Source organism: Podarcis filfolensis (genome assembly GCF_964270895.1).
Source record: "Podarcis filfolensis genome assembly, chromosome: 17".
Classification (NCBI taxonomy): Eukaryota; Metazoa; Chordata; class Lepidosauria; order Squamata; family Lacertidae; genus Podarcis; species Podarcis filfolensis.
In genome coordinates, this window is record NC_139621.1 from 4,801,613 (window position 1) to 4,824,082 (window position 22,470).

General features: G+C 46.3%; 1 protein-coding gene across 2 annotated transcripts in view; it reads left to right on the forward strand.

Annotated features, from left to right (window-relative positions):
• Nucleotides 1–351: 351 nt before the first annotated feature.
• The window catches only part of FAM120C (family with sequence similarity 120 member C), a 36,092-nt gene continuing 13,973 nt past the window's right edge, over nt 352–22,470 (forward strand). Inside the window, exons 1-12 of one of the 2 annotated variants that reach the window (XR_014542975.1) lie at nt 352–1,159; nt 8,106–8,352; nt 10,552–10,634; nt 12,383–12,511; nt 12,887–12,989; nt 14,099–14,184; nt 15,287–15,603; nt 15,900–16,185; nt 16,309–16,480; nt 16,836–17,085; nt 17,491–17,605; nt 21,696–21,905. Coding sequence is in view for 1 of the 2 variants with exons in the window: in XM_083592942.1 (XP_083449068.1) it covers nt 545–1,159; nt 8,106–8,352; nt 10,552–10,634; nt 12,383–12,511; nt 12,887–12,989; nt 14,099–14,184; nt 15,287–15,603; nt 15,900–16,185; nt 16,309–16,480; nt 16,836–17,085; nt 17,491–17,605; nt 21,696–21,905 (2,613 nt within the window). In the remaining variant the exon portion in view is untranslated. The remainder of the gene's footprint in view (nt 1,160–8,105; nt 8,353–10,551; nt 10,635–12,382; nt 12,512–12,886; nt 12,990–14,098; nt 14,185–15,286; nt 15,604–15,899; nt 16,186–16,308; nt 16,481–16,835; nt 17,086–17,490; nt 17,606–21,695; nt 21,906–22,470) is intronic. The other variant, XM_083592942.1, reaches the window with a different exon arrangement.

Below are 22,470 nucleotides of genomic sequence, written 5' to 3' on the forward strand. Positions count from 1 at the left end.
TATGCTCGCAATGAGCCTCCGACTTCCGCCCCTCCCGTGAGGCCGCGCAAACTCACAAGGGGGAGATCAGTCCGTACAAAAACATGGCGGACCCCTCAGGCCACCGGGAGTTGTAGTCCCAAGTCGGCCGACTCCAGCTTTTGGCGGTCCGGAGAACAACTGTCCCTGAGACTACAAGTCCCATGAAGCTATGTGGCCCCTGGAAAGCGCGAAGAAATCATAACAAGATGGCGCCTTTCCCGCCCTGCCGGGAGTTGTAGTCGTGCCGCCTCGCATGGTCCTTCTGTCTTAATGAGAGACCCAGCATAAACGGGACTACACTTCCCGACGGGCTCCGGTTTCAGCTGCGGGGGAAGGAGGAGGAGCGGAGGAGGAGAAGGAGAAGAAAGCTACAACATGGCGGCTGCGTCCATTCCCACGAACCGGGCGCTGTGAGGAGCCAAGCGCCAGGAGCTGGAGCAGCTCTGCCTGTGCCAGGTCCTGGTTCCGGGGGCGCCCGCCCCGTCGCGGAAGTGGGGCTCGCACCCCTCCGCCGCGCGCGGCCATGGGGGTGCAGGGCTTCCAGGAGTTCGTGGAGAAGCGCTGCCCGGGGGCTGTGGTGCCCGTGGACCTGTTGAAGCTGGCGCGGGCCGTCGGAGGCCGGGGCGGCGGGGGCCCTGCCTACTGCCCCGCCTTCCACCCGCCCCCCGCCGGCTACCCGCACCCCGCCGGGCCCGCGCCGGGCCTGGGAGCCGTGGTCGGTGCCGGCCCCTACGGCCACCCGCAGCCCTCGCCCGGCTTGCCCGGCCCCGCCGCCGCCGCCCCGTGCCCCGCTCGGCTCCTGGTGGATGCAGATTCGGCCTTGCAGCGCCTCTACGGCGGCTACCAGACGGACTGGGTGTGCGGGGGCCAGTGGAATGCTATGGTGGGCTACCTGGCTGCCCTCTCGCAGGCCTGCCTCTACCAAGGCGGGCTGGAGCTGGCTGTCATCTTCAACGGAGGGCTCGGCAAGGAGAGGCTGCCTGAGTGGGGCAGGAAGGCGCAGGCGGAGAGACAGACAGCCCAGCTCATCGCTGGGCATGTGGGCAACAAGGGTACCCCGCCACCCCGGGCCTGGTTCCTTCCCCCGGCTTGCTTGGGGCACTGCGTCCGCTTGGCCATGATTCGATTCCGGGTCAAGGTAAGGCCCGCACCGCCATCCTGAACGCATCCCATTACATTTTGTAGAGTTCTGCTTCGGAAACGTTGACCATCTCTGTTGGTTCTTGCGCTTTTTCACGCTCATTGTTTCCTGACTCCCATTTTAGTGGGCATTTTTGTTCTATTTCGTTCATCTGTTGCTCATCATGGTTTTCCATATTTCATTCTATCTCAGAATTCCATGTCACTCAGCACCTGTTGCCTTCCCTGTCCAGCAGCTCTGGCCTTTCCTTACAGTTAAGGCCCTCTGCCTACTAATTTCGCAAAGGTGTTGCTCTCACCTTGTCTGCCACTGATATCTCTTATTGCCTGCCTTTTATTTTGCCCTACGCATTTTTAATTCTAATGCCTAGACTATTATGTTCCTGGCAAAGTCAATATGTGAGTTGTAGTTCACCTGAGAGCCAAACATCAAGCAGTGGAGCATCCTTCTTGACTTATAGCCTGGCCTTGCAAAAAAATAAAATAAAATCTGCAGAAGTTTCTAACTCTGGAAAACGTCTACTATGTTGTCCATCCAAGTACATCTGTTTTCACTGGGCAGGGGTGGAGAACATGTGGCCTTCTAGATATTAATGGCTTTCATCTCCCATTAGCACCAGCCAGTGACATCTGGAGAGCCACAGTTTTCCTCACCCCTGATTTATGACATATTGGCAGCCTGAAACAATCAGTTTTCTACCTAGTTAAAAAAACCCCACTGCTTGGTCAACTGGAAGTAATTCTTCCTTACCACAGGCACAGTTTTTACAAAGTTACTACAGGCTACAGTTCTTCCTTAGCACAAGTGACTGACAGCTTATTAACCAAATCTGTACTGTGTCTTTTCACGCTACCCATCCATTTTTCAGGCCTGTTACATTCTGCCCCTTCTCCTTCTTTATTCTATTTTTAAGTACTTAATTTTTTGTAATCTCTCTTTAATTGATTCATAAATATTTTTGAAGCCAAGGTTTTTGGCATTAGATTTGTATATGGCTGAAAAAATAACATGACTAATTCTGGGCAGATCTTCTCAGTTTAACCACCCGTGCAATAAGAAATAATACAAGAGTGTTTGCGTCACCTATTTAAGCCACGCCTGGACAATTGTAGGATTGAAATTAGAAAAGTGTCATGGGTTGAGTTTTCTATGGCTGTATGAACTCTATACTGTTTACTTTTGCTAGGAAAACTAAAATTTGCTAGAAAAATGTAACTGGACCAACACCTAAAGTTAGTATCTAGGACACAGTTGGATGTGCAGTTGCTTCTGTAGACTTCTGGTATAAGAGGAAGGTGCGTACTACAAGACGCTTTATACAAGAAAATGACATTCAACAGGATTAGAACCCACACCCTCATGCTCACACAGATGTGCTCTAGTCTAAAGCATTATACTCCTAATTCAGATCAAAATATATTTGAATCATTTCACCCTGTGAAGGGTGATTGTTTGCTCCCCATACCTAACAGTGGGCAAACGGCAGAAGTGCATTAGATGAAGTAATTAAGGCAATATAGGGTAGCCCCGCCAGCCTCCCCCCCCCCCCCCGTAGGTAACGCAGACAGGCTCAGGAAGAACAAGAATTAGTGAATCCCCTTACAGCATGGTATGATGCAGTGCTTCTTGTAGTCTTTGGTTCTGGCAACTGGAATTCAAATCTGAAATTGACCAAGAGAAGTCCCTGAGTTGCCCTGCCTGGACGTTGCACAGCATTTTGCATGATCCTTACAGGGTTAGGGGGCTGGTTGAAATGACAATCAAAAAGGTCTCTGTAGGCAGATGTGTGCGAGAAAAACCAAGAGGTGGGAATAGAATTAAGCAGCAGCAGCAGTGGGAAAAGTGGATATGTGAGCTTGTCCCATGTCAGCTGGTGTCACATCATGGCTGTTAGCGTGAGGCCAGGAAGTTCCATGTTCAAATCTCACTTCGGCCACGAACTTGCTATGCGGTCTCAGGCAAGCCACTGTTCTCTCAGCCTCCCATATGGTCCCTCCCATATGCTGACAATATACCTTACAGGGTTGGTGTCACGATTACTGATTACTAATGTCTGCAAAGCGATTTAAGAATGTAAAAGATGGACATTAGTTCAGGCTTCCTCAAACTCGGCTCTCCAGATGTTTTTGAGACTACAATTCGCATCATCCCTGACCACTGGTCCTGCTAGCTAGGGATCATGGGAGTTGTAGGCCAAAAACATCTGGAGGGCCGAGGTTGAGGAAGCCTGCTTTAGTTAGTCCCTTCCTTCCTCCCTCTGTCTGTCTGTCTCTCTTCTCTCTCACACACACCTTTCAAAGCTGTGTGTAAAGCAAGTAAAGGCAAGCCCAAAGTTGTATATCCAATCCTTGTGATTTCTAGGTCCCTGTTACCAGGGTTTTCCAAGTGTTGATCAACAAGTTCTTCACATTTGAGGATAGCCATTTGAGAATTCTAGAATAACTGCAGTATGCTCATGGTGAATTGGAACATGGTTATCTTCTAGGGTCATTTAAAAATGCAGTGCAATTTCTGTCATTCATGTGTGAGATATGAAATTGGTCACAGCATTCAGTGTTGAACAAGCTGCCCTTCTCCTGTGTAGAACCTGATGGGTTTGCTGGCCTTTTTAAAGACACACATTAAAGACACTTACAAGAAGCACAAGCAACTCCTTGGCCAGTGTGAAAATAGGATGCAGACAAGATGGGCCTTTGGTATGATCCAACAAGACTGTTCTTATGGTGTGCTTGGAGCAACGTGTCTGGCTGCAGATGGAGAATACTGGATTTCAGCTAAATTCCCTCAAATAGCTGCATGTAACCTCCTGAGGCCAAAGGTAAATTGGCAAGCAAAGGCTTGGAGATCAGCTGAAGTTGAATAAGCTTTGGAAACAGCTGACCTGAAACAGATGAGCTTTAAATACAGCCTCATTTAATAAATGATCAACCCATTTTTAAAAAGTGTGTTCTCAGCACCACTTTGAGTGCATTTTGAAAAGCAGTTTTACAATATTGGGCACACACTTTTAATAAAGCCCTGTTGATTTCAGAGAGAGAATTTAATGTACCCTTATATCATTCCATTTGAAATAAGTGAGACATAAAACGTACTTTAAATCTAGATTGTATGTTGTTTAGGGGTGGGAAACAGTTGAACCCAACTAGGTTTTGGTATTAGTCTTGTGCAGTTATCTCTGCAGTGGGCAGGATCCAAACAATTCCACATTAAGTCCCTTTGGATATATCCAAAGAAGCTTCTCAAAATGTTAGTTCCCATACCACAGGGCAGTTTTGAAAACTGAGGGAGATTTCAAAAGCAGATTATAATAATCCAGGTTGGTCGGCTGTTCCATTGTGTCAGGGTGGGGAGCAGAGAAAAGAGGAATGGAAACCCACTGGGTATGCCCAAGCCTGGGCTAGTATAGAAGGAGCTCTTTGCATGCTGACCTGTGTATTTCTGTATATTGTGGGCTGGATGGATTGAAGGGAACCGAAGCCTCAAATCAGAGCAAAAGTTCTTAATAGTTTGCTGCTGAGCATTCCATTCCATTCTCCCTGTTCATTTTTGCTAAGAGGTCTTGGGTTTTGCACTAAAGAAATCCCAGTCTCTCGCAGTTCAGAATCAGTGCTTCAAGTCCATTACGATATGAAGCCTGTGTGTCTAAATTTTGCTCTGTTGCACGAAACCATTTTGTTTTCAATACTGTGTGTCATGGGAGAGCAGGGAGTGAGGCTCTTAAAATGGTTGGAAGCAGTAAGTGTATAAAGCAAGAGAGACATGTGGAATGATGGGGATTCATACACAGTGAAGTACGGCAACTTTCTGCTGGATTCTATACTGAGATACCATGTCACTTGTAGGCATTTAGCAGAAATAGCCCTTCATGTTTTTAAGGTTCTCCTCCTGTAAAAAAGAGAGAGAGGGAGGGAGAGATCTAGGAACTTGCTTCTCGCCCCCCTCCTTAAATGAAAAAACTAGGGGGCTGTGTACTGGAGCAGAGGCCATGTTCTGTGCTGTCTATCATGATTGTGGCTTTAATCTCTTAAACTAAGATTTTAGTTACGAGAAATAACTTTTCAAATTCTTTTGTTGTTCATTTTTGGAATGTCATTTGGCTTTTGGTGACCTACTATGTGAGTGTGTTACCTTAGGAGTGCAGTCTTTTTGAAGTGTGGATGGGTGGTCCGGAAACAGGGTTAGGAACTCAGGTATATCAGCTAATCACCAAATGGCACCTTAAACCGAGGTTATGGTTGCCACAACACAATGTCTATTTGTTATGATTATTTGCTTCATTTCTATACTGTTCTATATTTTAAAGAAAAAATATCAAAGCAGTTTACAACACATTAAAACAGAAAATAAAAGAATCCAGAATAAAACAAATTCAAGCTTCAAGGAAAATATTTCAGATCCTTCTCTAAGGGTCATTTGATTTCCCCCATATTTATTTACCTTCCCAACTTATATAGCTGCCCCATAGCAGAAATACTCTAGGAAGCCAGTGTGGTGTAGTGATTAGACCAGGACCTGGGAGATCAGGGTTCAAATCCCCACTCAGACATGAAGCTCACTGGGTGACCATGGGCCAGTCACAGCCTCTTAACCTACCTCATAGGGTCATTGTAGGAATTAACTGAGGAGGGGGGTGAACCATGGACTCCTTGGAGAAAAAGGTGGGGTATAAATGCAATAAATAAGCTCTTCTGCTTACCTGCTTAAGAAAGTTGGAGGAGCAGCCAGATGGAGATGTTGGTCGCCAAAGTGGCACTCAGAGATCTCCATGTGGTCACAATTGGACTTGCTCCAGTTGCAAAACACCTGGCGCCTGGTGAAGTTCTAACACTGTCCTGAAATTATTGTGTCTTATCGTTGGCTTGTGTTTTGGCTTGTGTGGGGACAGATTGTGATGATGCTAGATGTTGGTAACCTACAGATAAAATGTATATCAGTATGTTGGTACTTGTCTTGCTATTTTTCTGGTGATTGCTATGGCTCTTAGTGTTTCTCAGGGCAATGAACCTATAAGAAAGGAAGGACAGAGTATGATTTAAGCTCTTGGATGAAGTAGAACAATCAGCAGCAATACCAGCATTCTGTATTTACTGGGTGGCTGGGCATGGAATCATTCAATGCAGGAAACAGGAAAGGACACAAATAAAAATAATAATTGACAGATGTTTGAGAGGCGGCAGGAGAAGCAGAGACACACTTGGATTTCTGATCCAATGAAGTTAAATTTCCAAAATTACAGGTGGGAGAAGGCAGCCAACTTTGCTGAATCAGCCTGATGTCTATGTAGTCTAGCAACCAGCCTAGTCTTTGGGAGCACACAGATGATGGCTTGCTCCTGGTATTCAGTAGGTTTTATGCCTCTGAACGTCAAAGGTATTTATCATGGATGTGAGTATGGATGGTCATATTCTCCATGAATTTGACAAAAAATAGTTTATACAAGCTAATTGAGCTAGTGAACCATCACCTTGTCTTGTAGGAACGAATTCCATCATTTCATCCATTAACCCTCCCTAGCAAATACTTCTGCATCATCTACAGGAGGCCCTTTTCATGTTTTTCGGGGACAGGATCTTTAAGCCTTAGGGGTTTGCAAAATGTTCTTCTGAAAGGGCTAAAGATTTCAGCTAAAGGACTAACGATCACTAAGGAAATGCTAGTGGCCGCCATTTATAGCAAGAGTAATGTCTTGCTTCCCATTAAATGTCAAAGAATTTATTTATTTTTGGGTTGGGGCAGAGGAACAAAGCCTTAAGATTACAGTGACAGGACTCAGTCCCTTAAATGTTCAATAGTTGGATAATAGGGTTGTAAAAAAAAAACAGGATCTGCCTTTATGTCGTTTTTTAAAATCCTGATTTGAAAGATTTTAAACAGACCCTGTTCTCGCTGCTTTGCTATTAATCACCTTTGGTTTTTTAGAGTTTCTGTCTTGCGTCCAGTTTGTTTTGCTTGGTTTCTTTCTCACACTAAAATAGCTTTCCAGCCTCTGTCCCCTCTTGAGAAATATGTAGGGAATCACAGTAAACCATTAACTGTCTAGGTTATGGGTGCCAACCATTTTGGGCCTCTGGGCGCATTTGGAGTGAGTGCTGTGGGTGCCATGCCCTCCAATAACTTCTCTTCTCCACCCTCACACCACTAGGACTGAACGATAGAAGTGCACACACTTCACTTTCCCAAGGGGTCTAGGTAAAAGTCAGATCTGGGACTGTGAGTCCTGAGAAGCACATAGAGCTGAAAAGGGAAGTGAGAAAGAACATCGCTCTTCCAGCTTCCCCCTTCAGCCCTGTGTACTTTTCAAGTGAGAGAAACAGGTAACCATCCTCACCACCTCATGACCAAAGGGGGAAGGGAATAGAAAAACTCAGAAATTCATGGATGCCAGATGGCACCTGCAAGCAGCATAGTAGTGATCTCTGGTGTATATAATGTCTTTTTCTTGAGAAACAAGGAAGGAAGGAAGGCTGTTGACCCACTTGATATGAGATAAAACCTGTAGTGTGGGATATCTCTTGAAAATTGTCAACACCTAAATCTAGTGTACATGTAATATTTTACAACCTCCTAATCATGATTAAGAGATAGGAACCTCCTTCCTCCCCACTCCCTTTCCCCTTCTAATTCTCCTCCTTCCTCTTTAGTGTTATGTTTGCCCTGAATTTATCACAGACCACGGTTAACTTTAACCAGAGTTTGCAGAACAGCATGAAACTGAAACACATGATGTCTAGACACCTTGTTCTGATGACATTTTTGATATTCACATGCCATACCTTTCAGCTTCCAAAGGGAAGTGAGCCGCTTTCCTGCATATATAAGCAGATGGAGCCTGTGGAGGAATTGCCCTGAAGTGAATTCTGTACTGGGGGGGCTTAACAGAAAGCACAAAAGAGCTTTGGTGCAGTGTGGCTTTTTACTCAGCCTCGTCCCTTCTTTTCTGCAGGTGTTCCAGAGCCTGGAGGATCATCATCAGGAAGTGGTATCCTTCTTCCGGGAGAATGGTTTCCATGGGCTCATTGCCCATGACTCCGAGTATGCCCTCTGCAACATACCCTCCTATTATAGCTCCCATGCCCTCAAACTGAGCTGGAATGGCAAGAACCTCACCACCAACCAGTTCCTGATGCAAGAAGTGGCCAAGCAGCTGGGCCTCAAGCTAAGCAGCTTTCCCATCTTCGCTGCCTTGCTCGGTATGTTGAAACTGGATTGGCTGAGTGGTCAAGTGAGTGAAGATTTCAGAGGATTGGGTCCAATTCCCTGCTTGGGCAAAAAGCTCACTAGGCAGCCATGAGCAAGATGCTCTCCCTTAGCCTAACTCACCTCCCACAGTTGTTGTGAAGGCTGAAAAAGAGTGAAACAAAAAATCAGCAGGAATAGGCAATGGCACAGTTCAGCAGCATATATTTCAGTGCCTTGACTTTAGAATGAGGGGTACAAGTACTCAAAAAATTGTGTTAGACACAGCCTTTCTCTGCCTAACTATAGCATTCCCAGGGTGTCTCTGGGCAAAGCCAAGATCCGGCTTAATGTCTGGTATTTCTCGGGCTAATGAGAGACCCAGGAAGGACTGTCAAATCACAGGTGCTAAAATCATTTTCAAACTCCCAACTTCCTCAACTTCCCCCCAACTTCAGTGTTTGGTGCTACTCAAGCTGGGAGTCTCTGATCTGGGGGAAAGAAAAAGAGGGTTAGGATGTGTCCAGATTTTGGTGAAGGGCTGCTGTGTATTTATTTATCTAATTATTATATTTATATCTCACCTTTCCTCCAAGGAGCTCAAGGTGGGACACATGGTTCTTCACCGCCACCCTTAATTATCTTCACCACAACCCTGTGAGGTAGGTTAGGCTAAGAGACTGATTGGCCCAAGGTCACCATTCATGGCTGAGTCGGGTCCTAGTGCAACACGCTAAATCACTACACTGCACTAGTATTGGCAGGAACTAGAAAGAAACTGAAAAGTTGTCTGAACATGTGAAGCTGCCTTCTGCTATATCTGATCCGTGCAGAGTTAGATCATCCTGCCTAGTATTGTCTGCTCTGACTGGCAGCAGTTCTCCTGGATAAGATATTTTTAACTGGGATGGCATTACCTCTGGGCTACAGCCCCATGCCAATGTGTGTCTTTTCAATATGAGAAAGAAGAGGAACGTGCAGTGAAGATGAGAGAGAACTTAAATTCTGTTCAGGACATGAGTGCTTAATACAGTGGTGCCTCGCAAGACGAAATTAATTCGTTCTGCGAGTTTCTTTGTCTTGCGAATTTTTCGTCTTGCGAGGCACGGAACTGCACCTCTTCAAGCAATGTGCCCGGTTTTAAGAAAACGGAAACAAATTCGCAAGACGTTTTCGTCTTGCGAAGCAAGCCCATAGGGAAATTCGTCTTGCGAAGCAATTCTAAAAACGAAAAATTCTTTTGTCTTGCGAGTTTTTCGTCTTACGAGGCATTCGTCTTGCGAGGTACCACTGTATTTCCTCAGGGAAAAGGCTTTGAGTGAGGCTGGGAGCATCTGGAAAGTGGTTCTGTAAGTGATCCACCATACCTATGACCTCAGAAAACTTTAGGAGACGCCTTGGTCAAGGCCATAAGAACAGTCCCTATGAGTCCAACTGAACACTATACTGGCAGAAGTCTAGAACGTGGATGGAAGCCAAATGTGCTTGCAATTTCTGGGTCATTGCTGGCACAAGAAGCTTCCACAGAGAGAAATTGAATGTGGACAGAGAATTCAAGTTGCTCCTCTCAGAATGAGGTATTGATAACTCCAGACATGCTCTCCTTAGGAACTTCCGCCACCTTGGTTGGGCTTGGATTCAATTTGTGCTTTGTTTCAGCTGGAGGAACATGTGCAAATTAAGTAGCTCCATGCAAATGTATATAACTTCTGTACTAGAATGTGGATATGTGTGTGTTGTGTGCAGGAGAGTCTTTAGCATCACACTATACTTAATGTATGGGACGCGGGTGGCACTGTGGTTTAAACCACAGCTTGGGCTTGCCGATTGGAAGGTTGGCAGTTTGAGGCCCTGCGACGGGGTGAGCTCCTGTTGTTCGGTTCCTGCTCCTGCCAACCTAGCAGTTTGAAAGCACGTCAAAGTGCAAGTAGATAAATAGGTACCGCTCTGGCGGGAAGGTAAACGGCGTTTCCGTGCAACCCCAGAGTCGTTCGCAACCGGACGTAAATGTCAGGGGTCTCTTTACCTTTACCTTTAAACTTAATGTGCTTAAACCTTAACACTAGCAGGTTCAGTTCAGTGAGACCTGTTTCTGCATACCTGTGTTTTACCTATTGGAAAGGCAGAGAAATAAATTGGATGGGGGGGGTAGAGGGTTTGAATCCTCTTGTTTGTTGGCAGCTGTTCAGTTATTATCCCCTTTTTGCTCCCAGGGAACCATATCCTTCCAGATGAAGATTTGGCTGCCTTCCATTGGAGCCTTCTTGGACCAGACCACCCACTAGCTTCACTCAAGGTAGTGCCAGCATCCCCTTGTCCTGTCTTGAGGGCAGCAAGGCAGGCAACCTTTTGGGGAATGAACTGGTGCAGTGGTGTCTTAAGGAGAAAAGACTGTGAGGTGGAGGTGAACTAGCACTCCAAAACCTTTTGTCCACAACTCTTGGGAGACATGATTGTTTCTGAAGAGTGGCGGGAGAGGCAGTGCTTTCAAAACCAGTTCTGGGAAAGGGTGGCTCTGATGTTTAGAGTGGCGGTGCTGAGGTTAGCTCTACTTGAACTCCGTACGACGTTTGTCCTTCAGACAAGTGGGAGAAATGCAGTTTGGACTAAGGCTAATAAAAACTAAGATTTATGTCCCTAGCTCTGGAAGAGGAGTGGAGCATCTCCTGATGTTGGACTCCAACTCCCATCAGCCCCAGCATAGCCAGTGGTCAGACATGATGGAATTTGTAGTTCAGCAACTTCTGTTTAGAGATATAATGGAATTAGGCTAGGTTTAGAAAAAAAGAGTCACAGCTCTTGGGGGGTCAGGGTGCATTTTTTCAGCTTCATTTTTGTTGTTTAGTTTTTTGTTTTTAAACTACTGCCACAGCTTGATATAGCTGGAGGACTTTTGATGGATAGAGCCACACAGCAAGAAGAGGAAAATCTTGATGAACCTCTGGCATGGGTTACTTTCCTGTTCTCTGCCAATGTCACGCTCCATGCTGGCTGCTGTAAAGGAGCTAAGATCAGTACATGCTTTATGCCCTAGGCAGTCGTATTTGTCAGGTGTATGCCAGTGTTTGATTTGTGTTGTAAGTATCTTTATTTGTCTGAAAAGGTATGTCTGCTAGTCCCACAAGGGTTCTCAAGGGGGCTTAGGAAACAGTTATAATAATGCCATACAAAACCTACATTGGAATTAGAACATCTTAAATCGATACAACAGCCAAGATAAAACAAAGTACATTAGTGATGCTTGCCCAAAGGACTAGCTAAACAGAAAGGTCTTGGGAAGTGAAAGGGGATAAGGAGGGTACCATTCCTGAGAAGGCCATGCCTCTTAAGGTGATGGGAGCGCACCCAGAGAAGGGTCTCTCCTGATGGTTTGAGAAAATGAGTACCTCCCAAGTAACTTGGCAAACACAAAAACACATGAAGAGGAGATAATATGACTTCAGACATGCAGTGGGTGTATGGCAGGGAGCTGTAGCCGATTTGCAGCTTCCCTGGTATATGCTCACTTCATATCCCTTCATGTTTAGAGATTTCAGCACTCTTGCTTCATATTCCTTTACTATAGCAAATGCCATAGTATCCCCAAGAAACATGATTGTTATGTGAATCTGCCCTTAATCTCTGATGTCAAAGTCAGTATGTGCAGAGGATCCTGCTTTGGGATAAGGCAGTTGAACTAGGTGAGCTTCTGTCACTAGCAAGAGTTGCATAATAGGGTGGAGCCATTTCAGGATTTCAGAGCACCATGCTTCTGCACTAGGGATCAGCAGCTGGGAGGCCCCAGGGCCAAATTTGGTCCCTGAAAGGTACAAGCCATGTATCTTCCTATGGTACCCTATTGCAAGTCCGGAGAAGAAAGAGACATGTAGAAAGAGTCTGCGGCAGTAGGACTTCCTGTTCATCCACCTGGTGGGTGTGGGGACTGTCCCCAAAATAGCCCTCTGGTAGAAGTTGTTGCTTACCAGGCCTGTAGAACACAGAGATGTTGCCTTGCTGCTGTTTGCCTTTGCCAGGGATTTTAAGTGCTTTGTGTGCTGGTTCTAGGTGCGCGCCCATCAACTGGTCCTGCCACCCTGTGATGTAGTCATCAAGGCTGTGTCCGAGTATGTCAGCTCCATCAAAAATCCCTCCAACTTGGATGTGATAGGGAGAGATGTCTTCAAGCACTCCCAGGTGAGACAGGGCCTGTGGTGCAGGGCTAAATTTCCACCTATCCTCGCAGCTGCTGTGAAAGTTGCAGGCAGTGGAGAGGTTTGGGATAAAGGGATCCACAGAAGGAAAAGAGGCTTATTTATGGGAACTGCTAAAATGAGGGTTAGATCCTGGGTTCCCATTTCAGCGCTTCCGCAGTCCACAACAGCTGGTTGGTTCATAGTGGCCTGCGCCTCCAACCCCATAACAATAGCAGATCGCATAACATTATAGCCCTCTGTGCTGGTCGGCTTGAGCAGGCGGTAGGATTTTCACACCGAATGCCATTGCGACTTGCAATTGGCCGCACTCCTGTCCCCGCCCCTGTCACTTTCTTTTCCTCTGGTTCCTCCCCAGTCCAGGACCGAAGATAAAATTGAGCGTTTCAAGAAGGCTGTAGAATACTATTCCGTGGCCACGAAGGCACCACCTACCCCAGTGGGCCAGTCCCCGTATGTTCGTGAGTATCCAGGCGGCGCTGGTCAACCTCACCTCTCTCTCAGCCGTGTTTTCTCCCGCTGTCCAAGAAGGTGAGGCCCTGCCTGATACCCTATGGCGCCCTCCGCTGGGAGAGATCAAGTCTGCACTTTTCTCTAGAGTTGCCACCTCCTGGCCCAAAGAGGGCTTGGGTGCCTTTCATTAGCCACGTGGCTGGAAGAAGTTTGGAGTGGCTTTCCCAGTGGCCATGCATTACAGGGTGCCAGAAACTCCACCTTTTGAACTTCTCTGTGTCACGGTCTGCTAAAGGCACTGGAGCACCTTGCCAGGCCAGGGGCTGGTAATCTCATTGAGCCATTCACACATTCTGCCCTCCTACAAAACTACTATTAACAGCCATTTCTCATTGTCCACAGTTGTGTGTTAAAGTTACATAGCAAGAGGCCATTCTCAGGATCTCTTAACGAGGCATAGCTAATCTGGGTTAAGTGCCTCTGAACATGCATACTTGTTTAAGGATATAGGTGCCTTGATGGACTTTAAATTCCCCTAGTCCAGCATCTTTTGCAAGAATCTCAAAAATCAGAGGAAATATGGAATCTGTTGAAAATTGAACAATGGTTTGCCAGTGAACTGCAGTCTACTATTTACCTTTTGCTGGACAAGAGAACTGGTATATCAATCAGCACCCCCTACTTTCTTTTTTTTTGGTCTGGAGTGACTTTTCAGACAAAATTCCTCCAGGATTTCTGGACCAAAGTATGTGTCCTCATTCTGTATTGAACACCACCCTCTTCTCAGGAGATTTACACAGATCTTTGAGAGGCACTTTCCTAAACCATGCTGCCATGTACAGGGGTTCCAGCATGGCAGAGTACCATAAGATTGGCCAAAGGTACAAAGTCAGAGTCACCAGCTTGGGAAAGACATAAATGACTTTCCTTCATAACACAAAAATATGACTCCCCCTGCTCACACTTGCTTTTTGAAATGTTCATCAACCACATCCTAGTTTAACCAACTTGTACATTGGCAGGTATCCACACTCAGTCTTTTTAATGGTCCTGGCAAGGGTGTGCTGGGAAAATGGAGATTCCTGTATTTTAACAAGGTGACAATTCTGTGTTTCAGTTCCAGCTTTTGGGCCCAACCACTTTGGAGGGGCAGCACCTATGAACCGCAATCCAATGGTACCGCTCCCTTCTGGGAAGGCTGTGGTAAGTTCCCAGTCTTGCTTTAGGCAGATGTTCAGCTTTTCTTGAAAATTTTGTTCATTACTGTGTTCAAGATAGACAGGTCAGTGGCTGTGCCTCCTTATTGCTCATTGGGTTATTGAGGGGAGACTGTTGCTTGTCGCAAGCCCAGCCTACAACAAGCCTTTTTGTATTTCAGTGGAGGGTGAGGTAGTAGAATTCTGGATTGTGCTACTTCAGGCAGCAAGGGGTATTCGTGTGTCATTTTTAAAAATGCTCTCTTATGCAAAAAGCCACATACGTATAACAGACTAGCACATAAAAAAGAGGCTTGTGATAAACATATTCCTCTAGTTTACAGCATTCAAAAACATGACACCCTCTCCCTCCTGCACTCAGACTGAAGTAGTACAATCTGGAATTTTACCACAGTCTGTCTCATTCTTCATAAAGTATAAATCTGCTGACCAAGGCCAAAATCTGTGTTTGCAAAGGGTAGGTCTGCACCTGCAATTCATTCATATGCAGGTGCTCTTGCAAGCATTTGGTCCCGTTTCAAGGAGAGCTATAAAACTGTACCATGAGAATGATCCCCTCTTGTTACCACTGCCCCCTTTAAAATCTGTTGCATTGCATCTTCTGCCAAGCCAGGGCTGTGCACATTTGTCTGTGATACCATATGGAGTGTGGCATCTGACGCATGTTATCATCATAGGCATCTCAGCCTTTAAAAAAATAAAAGTCATGTTTCTAACTCTTATAGTTGCTTGAGCTAAAGATGTAGACAGTACATGATCGCAGAAAGAGGATTGGACCATATCTCCAAAGGGAGAAATTTCAGTGCCTTGAACCCGTCCTCCCATGCAGAAACACATAAAAGTGCCTTATACTGAATCAGCCTATGGCTCCATCTATTTCTGACTGCCAGCCACTGTCCAGGATTTCATGCAGAGCTCTCTCTCATCACTTGTTCTTTGAGCCCATTTTTTACTGCAGATGCTGGGGATTAGAGACCTGCCTGCAAAGCATGTTCTCTGCTGCTAAGCTGTGGCCCTTCTCCAGATTTGCTCAGGTAGCTCCAATGACAATCTGTCAACCCTTTCCCCCCCTTTGCTTCCATCTCCAGTTTGCACCTCAGATGGGGCCAAAGATGCAGTACCATCCGCCTTCCACTCATGGCGGTGTTGCCACCTCTTCGTCTTTCCTTCCCGGCCCTGGCTCCAGTTTTCTCTTCTCTCCACATGGCCTGGTGGATGCAGCCCCTTTCCACGAGGACCCTGCTCTGAAGGGCGGACACTTCAACAACTGGCCTGTTTCATATGACAACTGCCCCGCCAAGTTCCCCAACCACCACCTGAGTTCCAAGCCCTCCCCATCGTCTGGGCCTGGGTCTTCGCCCTCCTCCTCCTCCGATGGAGAAGAGCACAACGGAACCAGCTCCAAGTGAGTGGGGACCTAGCGGCATTCTGAGATCTGCAGGACAGACTGGGGTGGCAGCTATGGATGTATGGGAGGAAGGTGGGTTGGAGGGGCCCATGACTGCTGTTCATGTGTCTGGGAAAGTGCGTAGCATTGAGCAGGGCTGGTGGAACCAGGAGGATTCCTCAGTTCTGATCTCATGGTGGGGTGGGGTGGGGTGGGGTGGGGGAAGAAGCTGGATAGAAGGGCCAGGTCCTGGCTTTGCTGCTTGCCACAGGGTGTGGGACTGCTAGTGTATCCCTTTCCTCTCACTGCTGCAGCCACGTCTCTGAATCCGGACCTCGCAAGTCTGGCTGGGAGGATCCTGGGGCTGAGAAGAGAATGACTCAGGGCTGGGGGCAGCAACCTGGGGGCACTGGCAACTCAGAGAGGAGCCTGAGTGGGCCTGAGGCTCACATTCCTTCGCTGCTCTCCATGGCGACTCGCAACCACATGGACATCACCACCCCGCCCCTGCCCACTGTTGCCCCCGAGGTGCTTCGGGTGGCTGAGCACCGGCACCGGCGAGGGCTTATGTACCCATTCATCTACCATGTCCTAACGAAGGTGAGCTGGGGCAGTGCATCTTTTGAGTTATTTTAACTGGCTCTCTGTGGGGTGGCTTGGAGGGCAGCACAGGGGCCAAGAGCCAGCAGTCCTGGACCCTCAGTTTCCAACCCTCCATTCCAGGGTGAAATCAAGATCCCAGTGTGCATTGAAGACGAGTGCAACACCGAGCTGCCGCCAGCAGCTGTCCTTTTCCGGGCTGCGCGGCAGCATGTCTATGGCGTCCTCTTCAGCGTGGCTGAGACCCAGAGGCGGATGGAACGGCTGGCTGTGCGCAAGCGTATCCCTGTGAAAAGTAGGTGATCCCTTCTTCAGCCTGTGGTTGCTTTACTGTTCCAGTGTTGTGTTCGTAAAAGTGGACTATGGAATATGGAGATTCATTGGCAGCAAGGGCCTTTTTTTATTGCGCATTGTGTTGAACTGCGGTACAGGTTGGCCTTGACTTGCCGTACATGCCTGCTGAATAGGTTCGGTCGTCATTGATAGGCAGCATCCTGGTTTTGTGTATCTTTCCTCCAGGTGGGCTGGGTCCAAATGGTGTTTCTCCTGATCATGTGAGCTTGGGGAAGTGCATTCTGCGTCTCCTTACAGGAACAGTGTGCAAGTGTTTTATCCTCGCAGTCAGATGGGCCCTGTTCTTTCCTCCATAGCTCCTCCTGTTATCATCAAGGAATGGTCGGCGTACAAGGGGAAGTCCCCACAGACTCCAGAATTGGTATCGGCCCTTGCTTTTCGAGAGTGGACGTGTCCCAACCTCAAGAAGCTGTGGCTGGGCAAAGCAGTGGAGGACAAGAACCGACGCATGAGAGCCTTCTTGGCCTGTATGAAATCAGACACCCCCAGCATGCTCAATCCCGCCAATGTCCCCACACACCTGCTGCTCATGTGCTGTGTGCTACGGTGAGTGGGGCAGGTCTTAGCACCATGGGTGGGAATGCTCAGGAGAGAGGGCTCCTGAGACAGGAAGGGTGGAGTGGCACAGCAGGATTTGGAAGAATTGTGGCTCTGTGTACGGGCGGGTGGAGCGCCAGTTATATCGTCTCCTGACTTGAGGCTCAAAACGTACTCTAGTAACTGAAAGTTCCTTCTATTTACCCATTTTGAGTTTCCAAGAAAATACAAGGTCTCTATCTATCTAGCTATTAATGTTGAGTTCCTGTTAAAATGCTTGTAACCTCCTCGTGCTTTAAAGTTAAATAGAAAAAGAAGCTGGGAAGTGTCCCTTGGGTCTCCTTTCCTCCCCAGTACATGGTGGAGTAACTCTTTTGATTTATAAATTCTGTAATATTTTCCCTTTTTTTTAAGATACATGATACAATGGCCTGGGGGTCGGATCCTGCATAGACACGAGTTGGACGCCTTCCTGGCCCAGGCTGTGTCTGCTCAGCTATATGAGCCAGATCAGCTTCAAGAACTGAAGGTAAGGTTGAGCTTGGATCTTTGCAATCTTTATACCCTTAGGGCAGGAGTGGGGAATCTAGGATAAGGTTACCAGACGTCCCCGTTTCCCGGGGACAGTCCCCAGATTTACAAATCAGTCCCCTGACAAAATCCAATGAAGTTGAAAAGTTTCCCTGGATTCATTGAATAAAATCTGGTAACCTTAATCTAGGAACCATCTCAGATGTTGCTGGACTACCATTCCCACAATCCCTGACAATTGGCTGGGGCTACTGGCACTGATGAGAGTTGGAGTCCAACTGCATATGGAAGGCATTGATTCCCCATCTCTGTTGCAGGGAATCTGGAAGGCAGCTCAGTGGATTAGAGCTCGTGAGCTAAGGAAGGGGAACCTTTCTTGTCCATGAGAGGCAAAACCTTCCTGCAAATCATGCATTTTTTGCAGATGCACTCTCCTTGTCAGTGCTTCCTTGCTGCCTTTCACTCACCCATCCCACCCCACCCCACCCCATCTCCTCTCATACTGCTGCTGTTCCTGCTAACCCAAAACTTCTAATTTTGCAAAACCTGAAATTTCAGACTCCTGTCTTGTCTCTGATGGCAGATGATACAATGGGTGGAATTCAGTATTGTGCTAGGACAAAACGTTCTGTCTGCGCAAGTATTGCAGCCCTTCTCCCTCCCTCTTTCCTTCAAGGTGTTTTGGATGTTCTCTTGACACCCTCCTCCCAAGTTAGTTTTGGGACTCATGCAGGGGGATGGGGGGAGCCCCATTGTGCAAGTGGAAGTCCTTGCACAGGGCTTTTGCTGACAAGGCTTGTTAGACTGGAATTCACCTATGTTTGGGCTGTTCTGCTCCAGACTGCAAGCGAGAGATCATATATTCCTTGTACATAGAGAATGAGCATGCAGGCTTGGTGGTGGTGGTGGTTGAGAGAGGGTTCTAGTCTAATATCTTGGCTTTCTTAGTGGTATTCTAGTTTTCTGTGTACAGGGAACCTTTTCTGTGCATGAACCTTCCATCACGAGAGCCCCGGTTACAGATGGGTTTACTATCACTTCCTGTTGCTTATGACAAGACCTAAAACTTGTCATGTACATCCATATAAAGTCATCCTGCGTGTATTACATTGGATTGCGTAGACTTTTAAGCAGAGGAATTTGATGTAGAGCAGTAGTGAAAGAAATCCGTGGCATAATGTTTAGAGGTGTAACAGGAGGGCCACTGTGATCTTTAAAAATTGTCTGAAGCAGGGACTTTTGGTTGGAACTATGGTGAACTGAGATAATGTCTGCTAGCTCTCCACTAGCAGAGATGAGAGATGATCAGAGGATAAATCTGGCTACCTAACTCCCCTTTGGACTAAGGGAGGTCAAAGAGCACAGCCTCAGATATTCTGAAGAAGACATTCATCATCGTACTGAGGGAAAGATAAATCTGTGGAGGTGAAAATGTGTCTACAGCGAAGCAAATATATTGGCTCGAGCACTGCATAATCGCTCTTAAACTAGAGCTTAAATTTTGCACCCTCCTTTTCTTAATTATTATTAGTAGGACTGGAAAGAAAGGAATATAAATTGGATTTTCTATTTGTCAATTAATAACACACAGGGAAAAGACTGCAGACAGTTAAAAGCAATAACAGATAACAGGCGGAAAGCCTTTTCAAGAAGATCTAAATAATTTACTGCCTGGAAATACTGGAGCTCAAAATTGCTTATAATTTATTTTTTACGTCTTTTGTAAACCCTTGTTTCCCTGTGCTGAGTTGATGGAAAATGAAAGTGGGAATTGCTGTCTGCGTCACACAACACAAGGAAGCGAAGACAGTGTAATATATCATGCTGATACTAAAGACATCACTGATCCTTAAACTCATGCAAAGGCACAGCTAATAGACTTAAGAAACAGATTACAGGAGATGGTTAAGGAGATTGGGATACAGATAAGACGAATGGGAGGTGTAGGATCTGCAGTCGGCGAACAGAGGGACCATTTTTGTCTAAATGTGAAAAAAATACCAGATGGAACTGAGGAGACAGATTTATGGCTGCCAGAAAGGTGGGAGCTGATGACGGAATCTGCTGTAAAGTTGGAAATTTACTGACCACAAAAACAGCTGATGACAGTTCAAAGCATAGTTTTTTATACTGAATGTGCTTCCAAGGTTTGTCTGATGAGATGTGGAATAACAGATACGCAAACAGAAAAAGAGGGGGGGGGGGGAGAAAAGAATGAAAAATGATTTAATGAAGATTTAACAGGCAAACAAAGATGAATTACAACATTACTGAGAAAGGTTGGAACCCCTGAGGAGAAACTCACCATGAGGAACTGGGGAAAAATATACATATTGGACACTTGAAGATAACAATGCATAAATGAAGAGCTACATTAGACTTCCTGAGTGAGAAAAGATGTCTGGGTGTCTGGGAAGAAAATTTGAGATTACCATCTAGCAGAATGGGAAAAACTGGATATTTCTGGAGTGTAAATGCTACATGTTTTGAGTAATTGAAAATACAAATAATTGGCAGATAGAGAAGCGGAAACCTTCCCCCCCCTTTCATTTCTCCCCCGCTCCTTTACTTTGTTTTCTTTATGATTGCTTATTTTTGATAGTTGATTTTTCTTTTGATTTCTTAAATGAAGATCCATACAGAGAGGTGATAGGAGAGGGTCTTTTCCAGGGTGTGAGGTTGAGAAGAGTCTTCCTTATATGGGGATTGAAGTTTATGAGCGAGGGCTATATACATATAATTTGGTGTATTATTATTACTATTATTGGTGTTAATGTTTCCTATCTGTTCTTCTTTTTTCTCTTTCTCTTTTCTTGTTCTTCCCTCTCTCCTCTATTTCTTGTCTTTTTGATTCTATTTGTCATAGATACTATTTTATTGTATCGTGAAAACTTTAATAAAAATCTTTGGAGAAATAAAAGTTGCCTGAAGCAGTAGAGCCAGCCCTCCTTTTGTTAAAGAAAGTGGTGCTGGGGCTCAGGTCTGCTTGAGAGCCAGAAACCATGCCCTCTGGAAGAGAGCCCTGCTTCTTAATATATTAAATATGGAGGGAGGGGACAGGTTGCAGGTACTCCCTGGGAAGGAAGGGCACATTATACATACCTGGAGGTATTTGCATCTAGTATTTTTTTAGTTCCTTTAAAAATGGGGCATGGTCCAGCAGGGGATAGGTAGAAAAGTGGTAAACATGGCTAAGAGAAAAGAGGGTGGGAGTACGATACCCACATGAGCCGTGACTCCAGAGCGCATTGGCCAGTGTAGAGCCACTAAAAGTTTGGCACACAGAGAACATCTGGCAGAGAGAGGTCTGCCCTGATGAGAGATGGGAAGATTTGGTGGAACAAGCCTGAGCCCTGACAAATTTTGGTTTGGGGTGTTTGCGCCCGGTTCCTGCTTCTGGCCCATTATGTAGTAGATTAATCTCTCCAGGGTTGGTGAGAGCAGGGACCTCAAAAGACACTTTTGACCATGGGTAGGCAAACTAAGTCCTGGGGGCCGGATCCAGCCCAATCGCCTTTTAAATCCGGCCCACGGATGGTCTGGGAATCAGCATGTTTTTACATGAGTAGAATGTGTCCTTTTATTTAAAATGCATCTCTGGGTTATTTGTGGGGCCTGCCTGGTGTTTTTACATGAGTAGAATGTGTGCTTTTATTTAAAACGCATCTCTGAGTTATTTGTGGGGCATAGGAATTCGTTCATTATTTTTTTTTCAAAATATAGTCCGGCCCCCCACAAGGTCTGAGGGACAGTGGCTGAAAACGTTTGCTGATCCCTGCAAGTTTTGACACATCTGCTCTCCTCTTTTTAACCCTGTGATGTTCATACGAGTAGGTCTGGCTTGGTTGACTTTGGAGGTCGAAAATGAAAGCCCTGTGCTGTGTCTCGGGCTTCCATCTGATACTTATCATCATCATCAACACCATCATTATCATTTTCCTGTGCTAAGCCTCATTGTTGCTCTCTCCTGCATTGCAAATACAGGCTTGTGGGTAACTCACTCAGTAACTGAGGTCTCCGTGACAAAGTGGGGGACTGTTACTAAAATGATCTCCTTGATGGCTGAAGGTATGTTGTTTCCATTGCAGATTGAGAAGCTGGATCCCCGGGGAGTTCAGCTGGCTGCTCTATTTATGAGTGGAGTGGACACAGCCCTCTTCGCCAACGATGCATGCGGGCAGCCTGTCCCTTGGGAACATTGCTGCCCATGGATCTACTTTGACGGGAAGCTTTTCCAGAGCAAGCTAATCAAAGCCACGTGGGAAAAGGCACCCCTGATAGACCTGTGTGATGGACAGGTAAGGGTTATCACTACTAGAAGGAAGTGGCTGCTGAGCAGTTGATCCTGCTGCTGACTTCCTGAGTTGCTGCTTAGTTTTTGATTCAGTACCACATCTAGTTGTTCCTGTGCATTCTACACATGCTCACCTCCTAGTTGTAGGTGAAACTAAGAGTGTTGTCAAAAGTTCTCTGGCTGCTGCTGTCTAATGCCTTTAGTTACTCTCCCCCCTCTCCTCTTCAACAGCTGAATGTGCTTTTTTGTGTATTGTTAAGCTGCAGGCACAAAGCTAATGAGAAACTGCCACTTTGCCTGGCCTGCTGCCATGACCAAGCCTCTGAGCAAACTGGTATCTGGCTTCAGTCCTATCTGGAGAACATACTTAATTGAATAGAATACACCACAAGGCTCTCAATCTTGTTAGGCATTTTTACATCCTACTGATTACAGTGGGGGAGTCAAAGTGCTTAACTTCAACCGGATCACATTCTCTACCGCCTGTTCAGATAATTGTCAATTCATCACATAATATGTGCCCTTGGCACCCGTCTTCCCCAGATCATACCCAGGGCAAACTGCCCTAA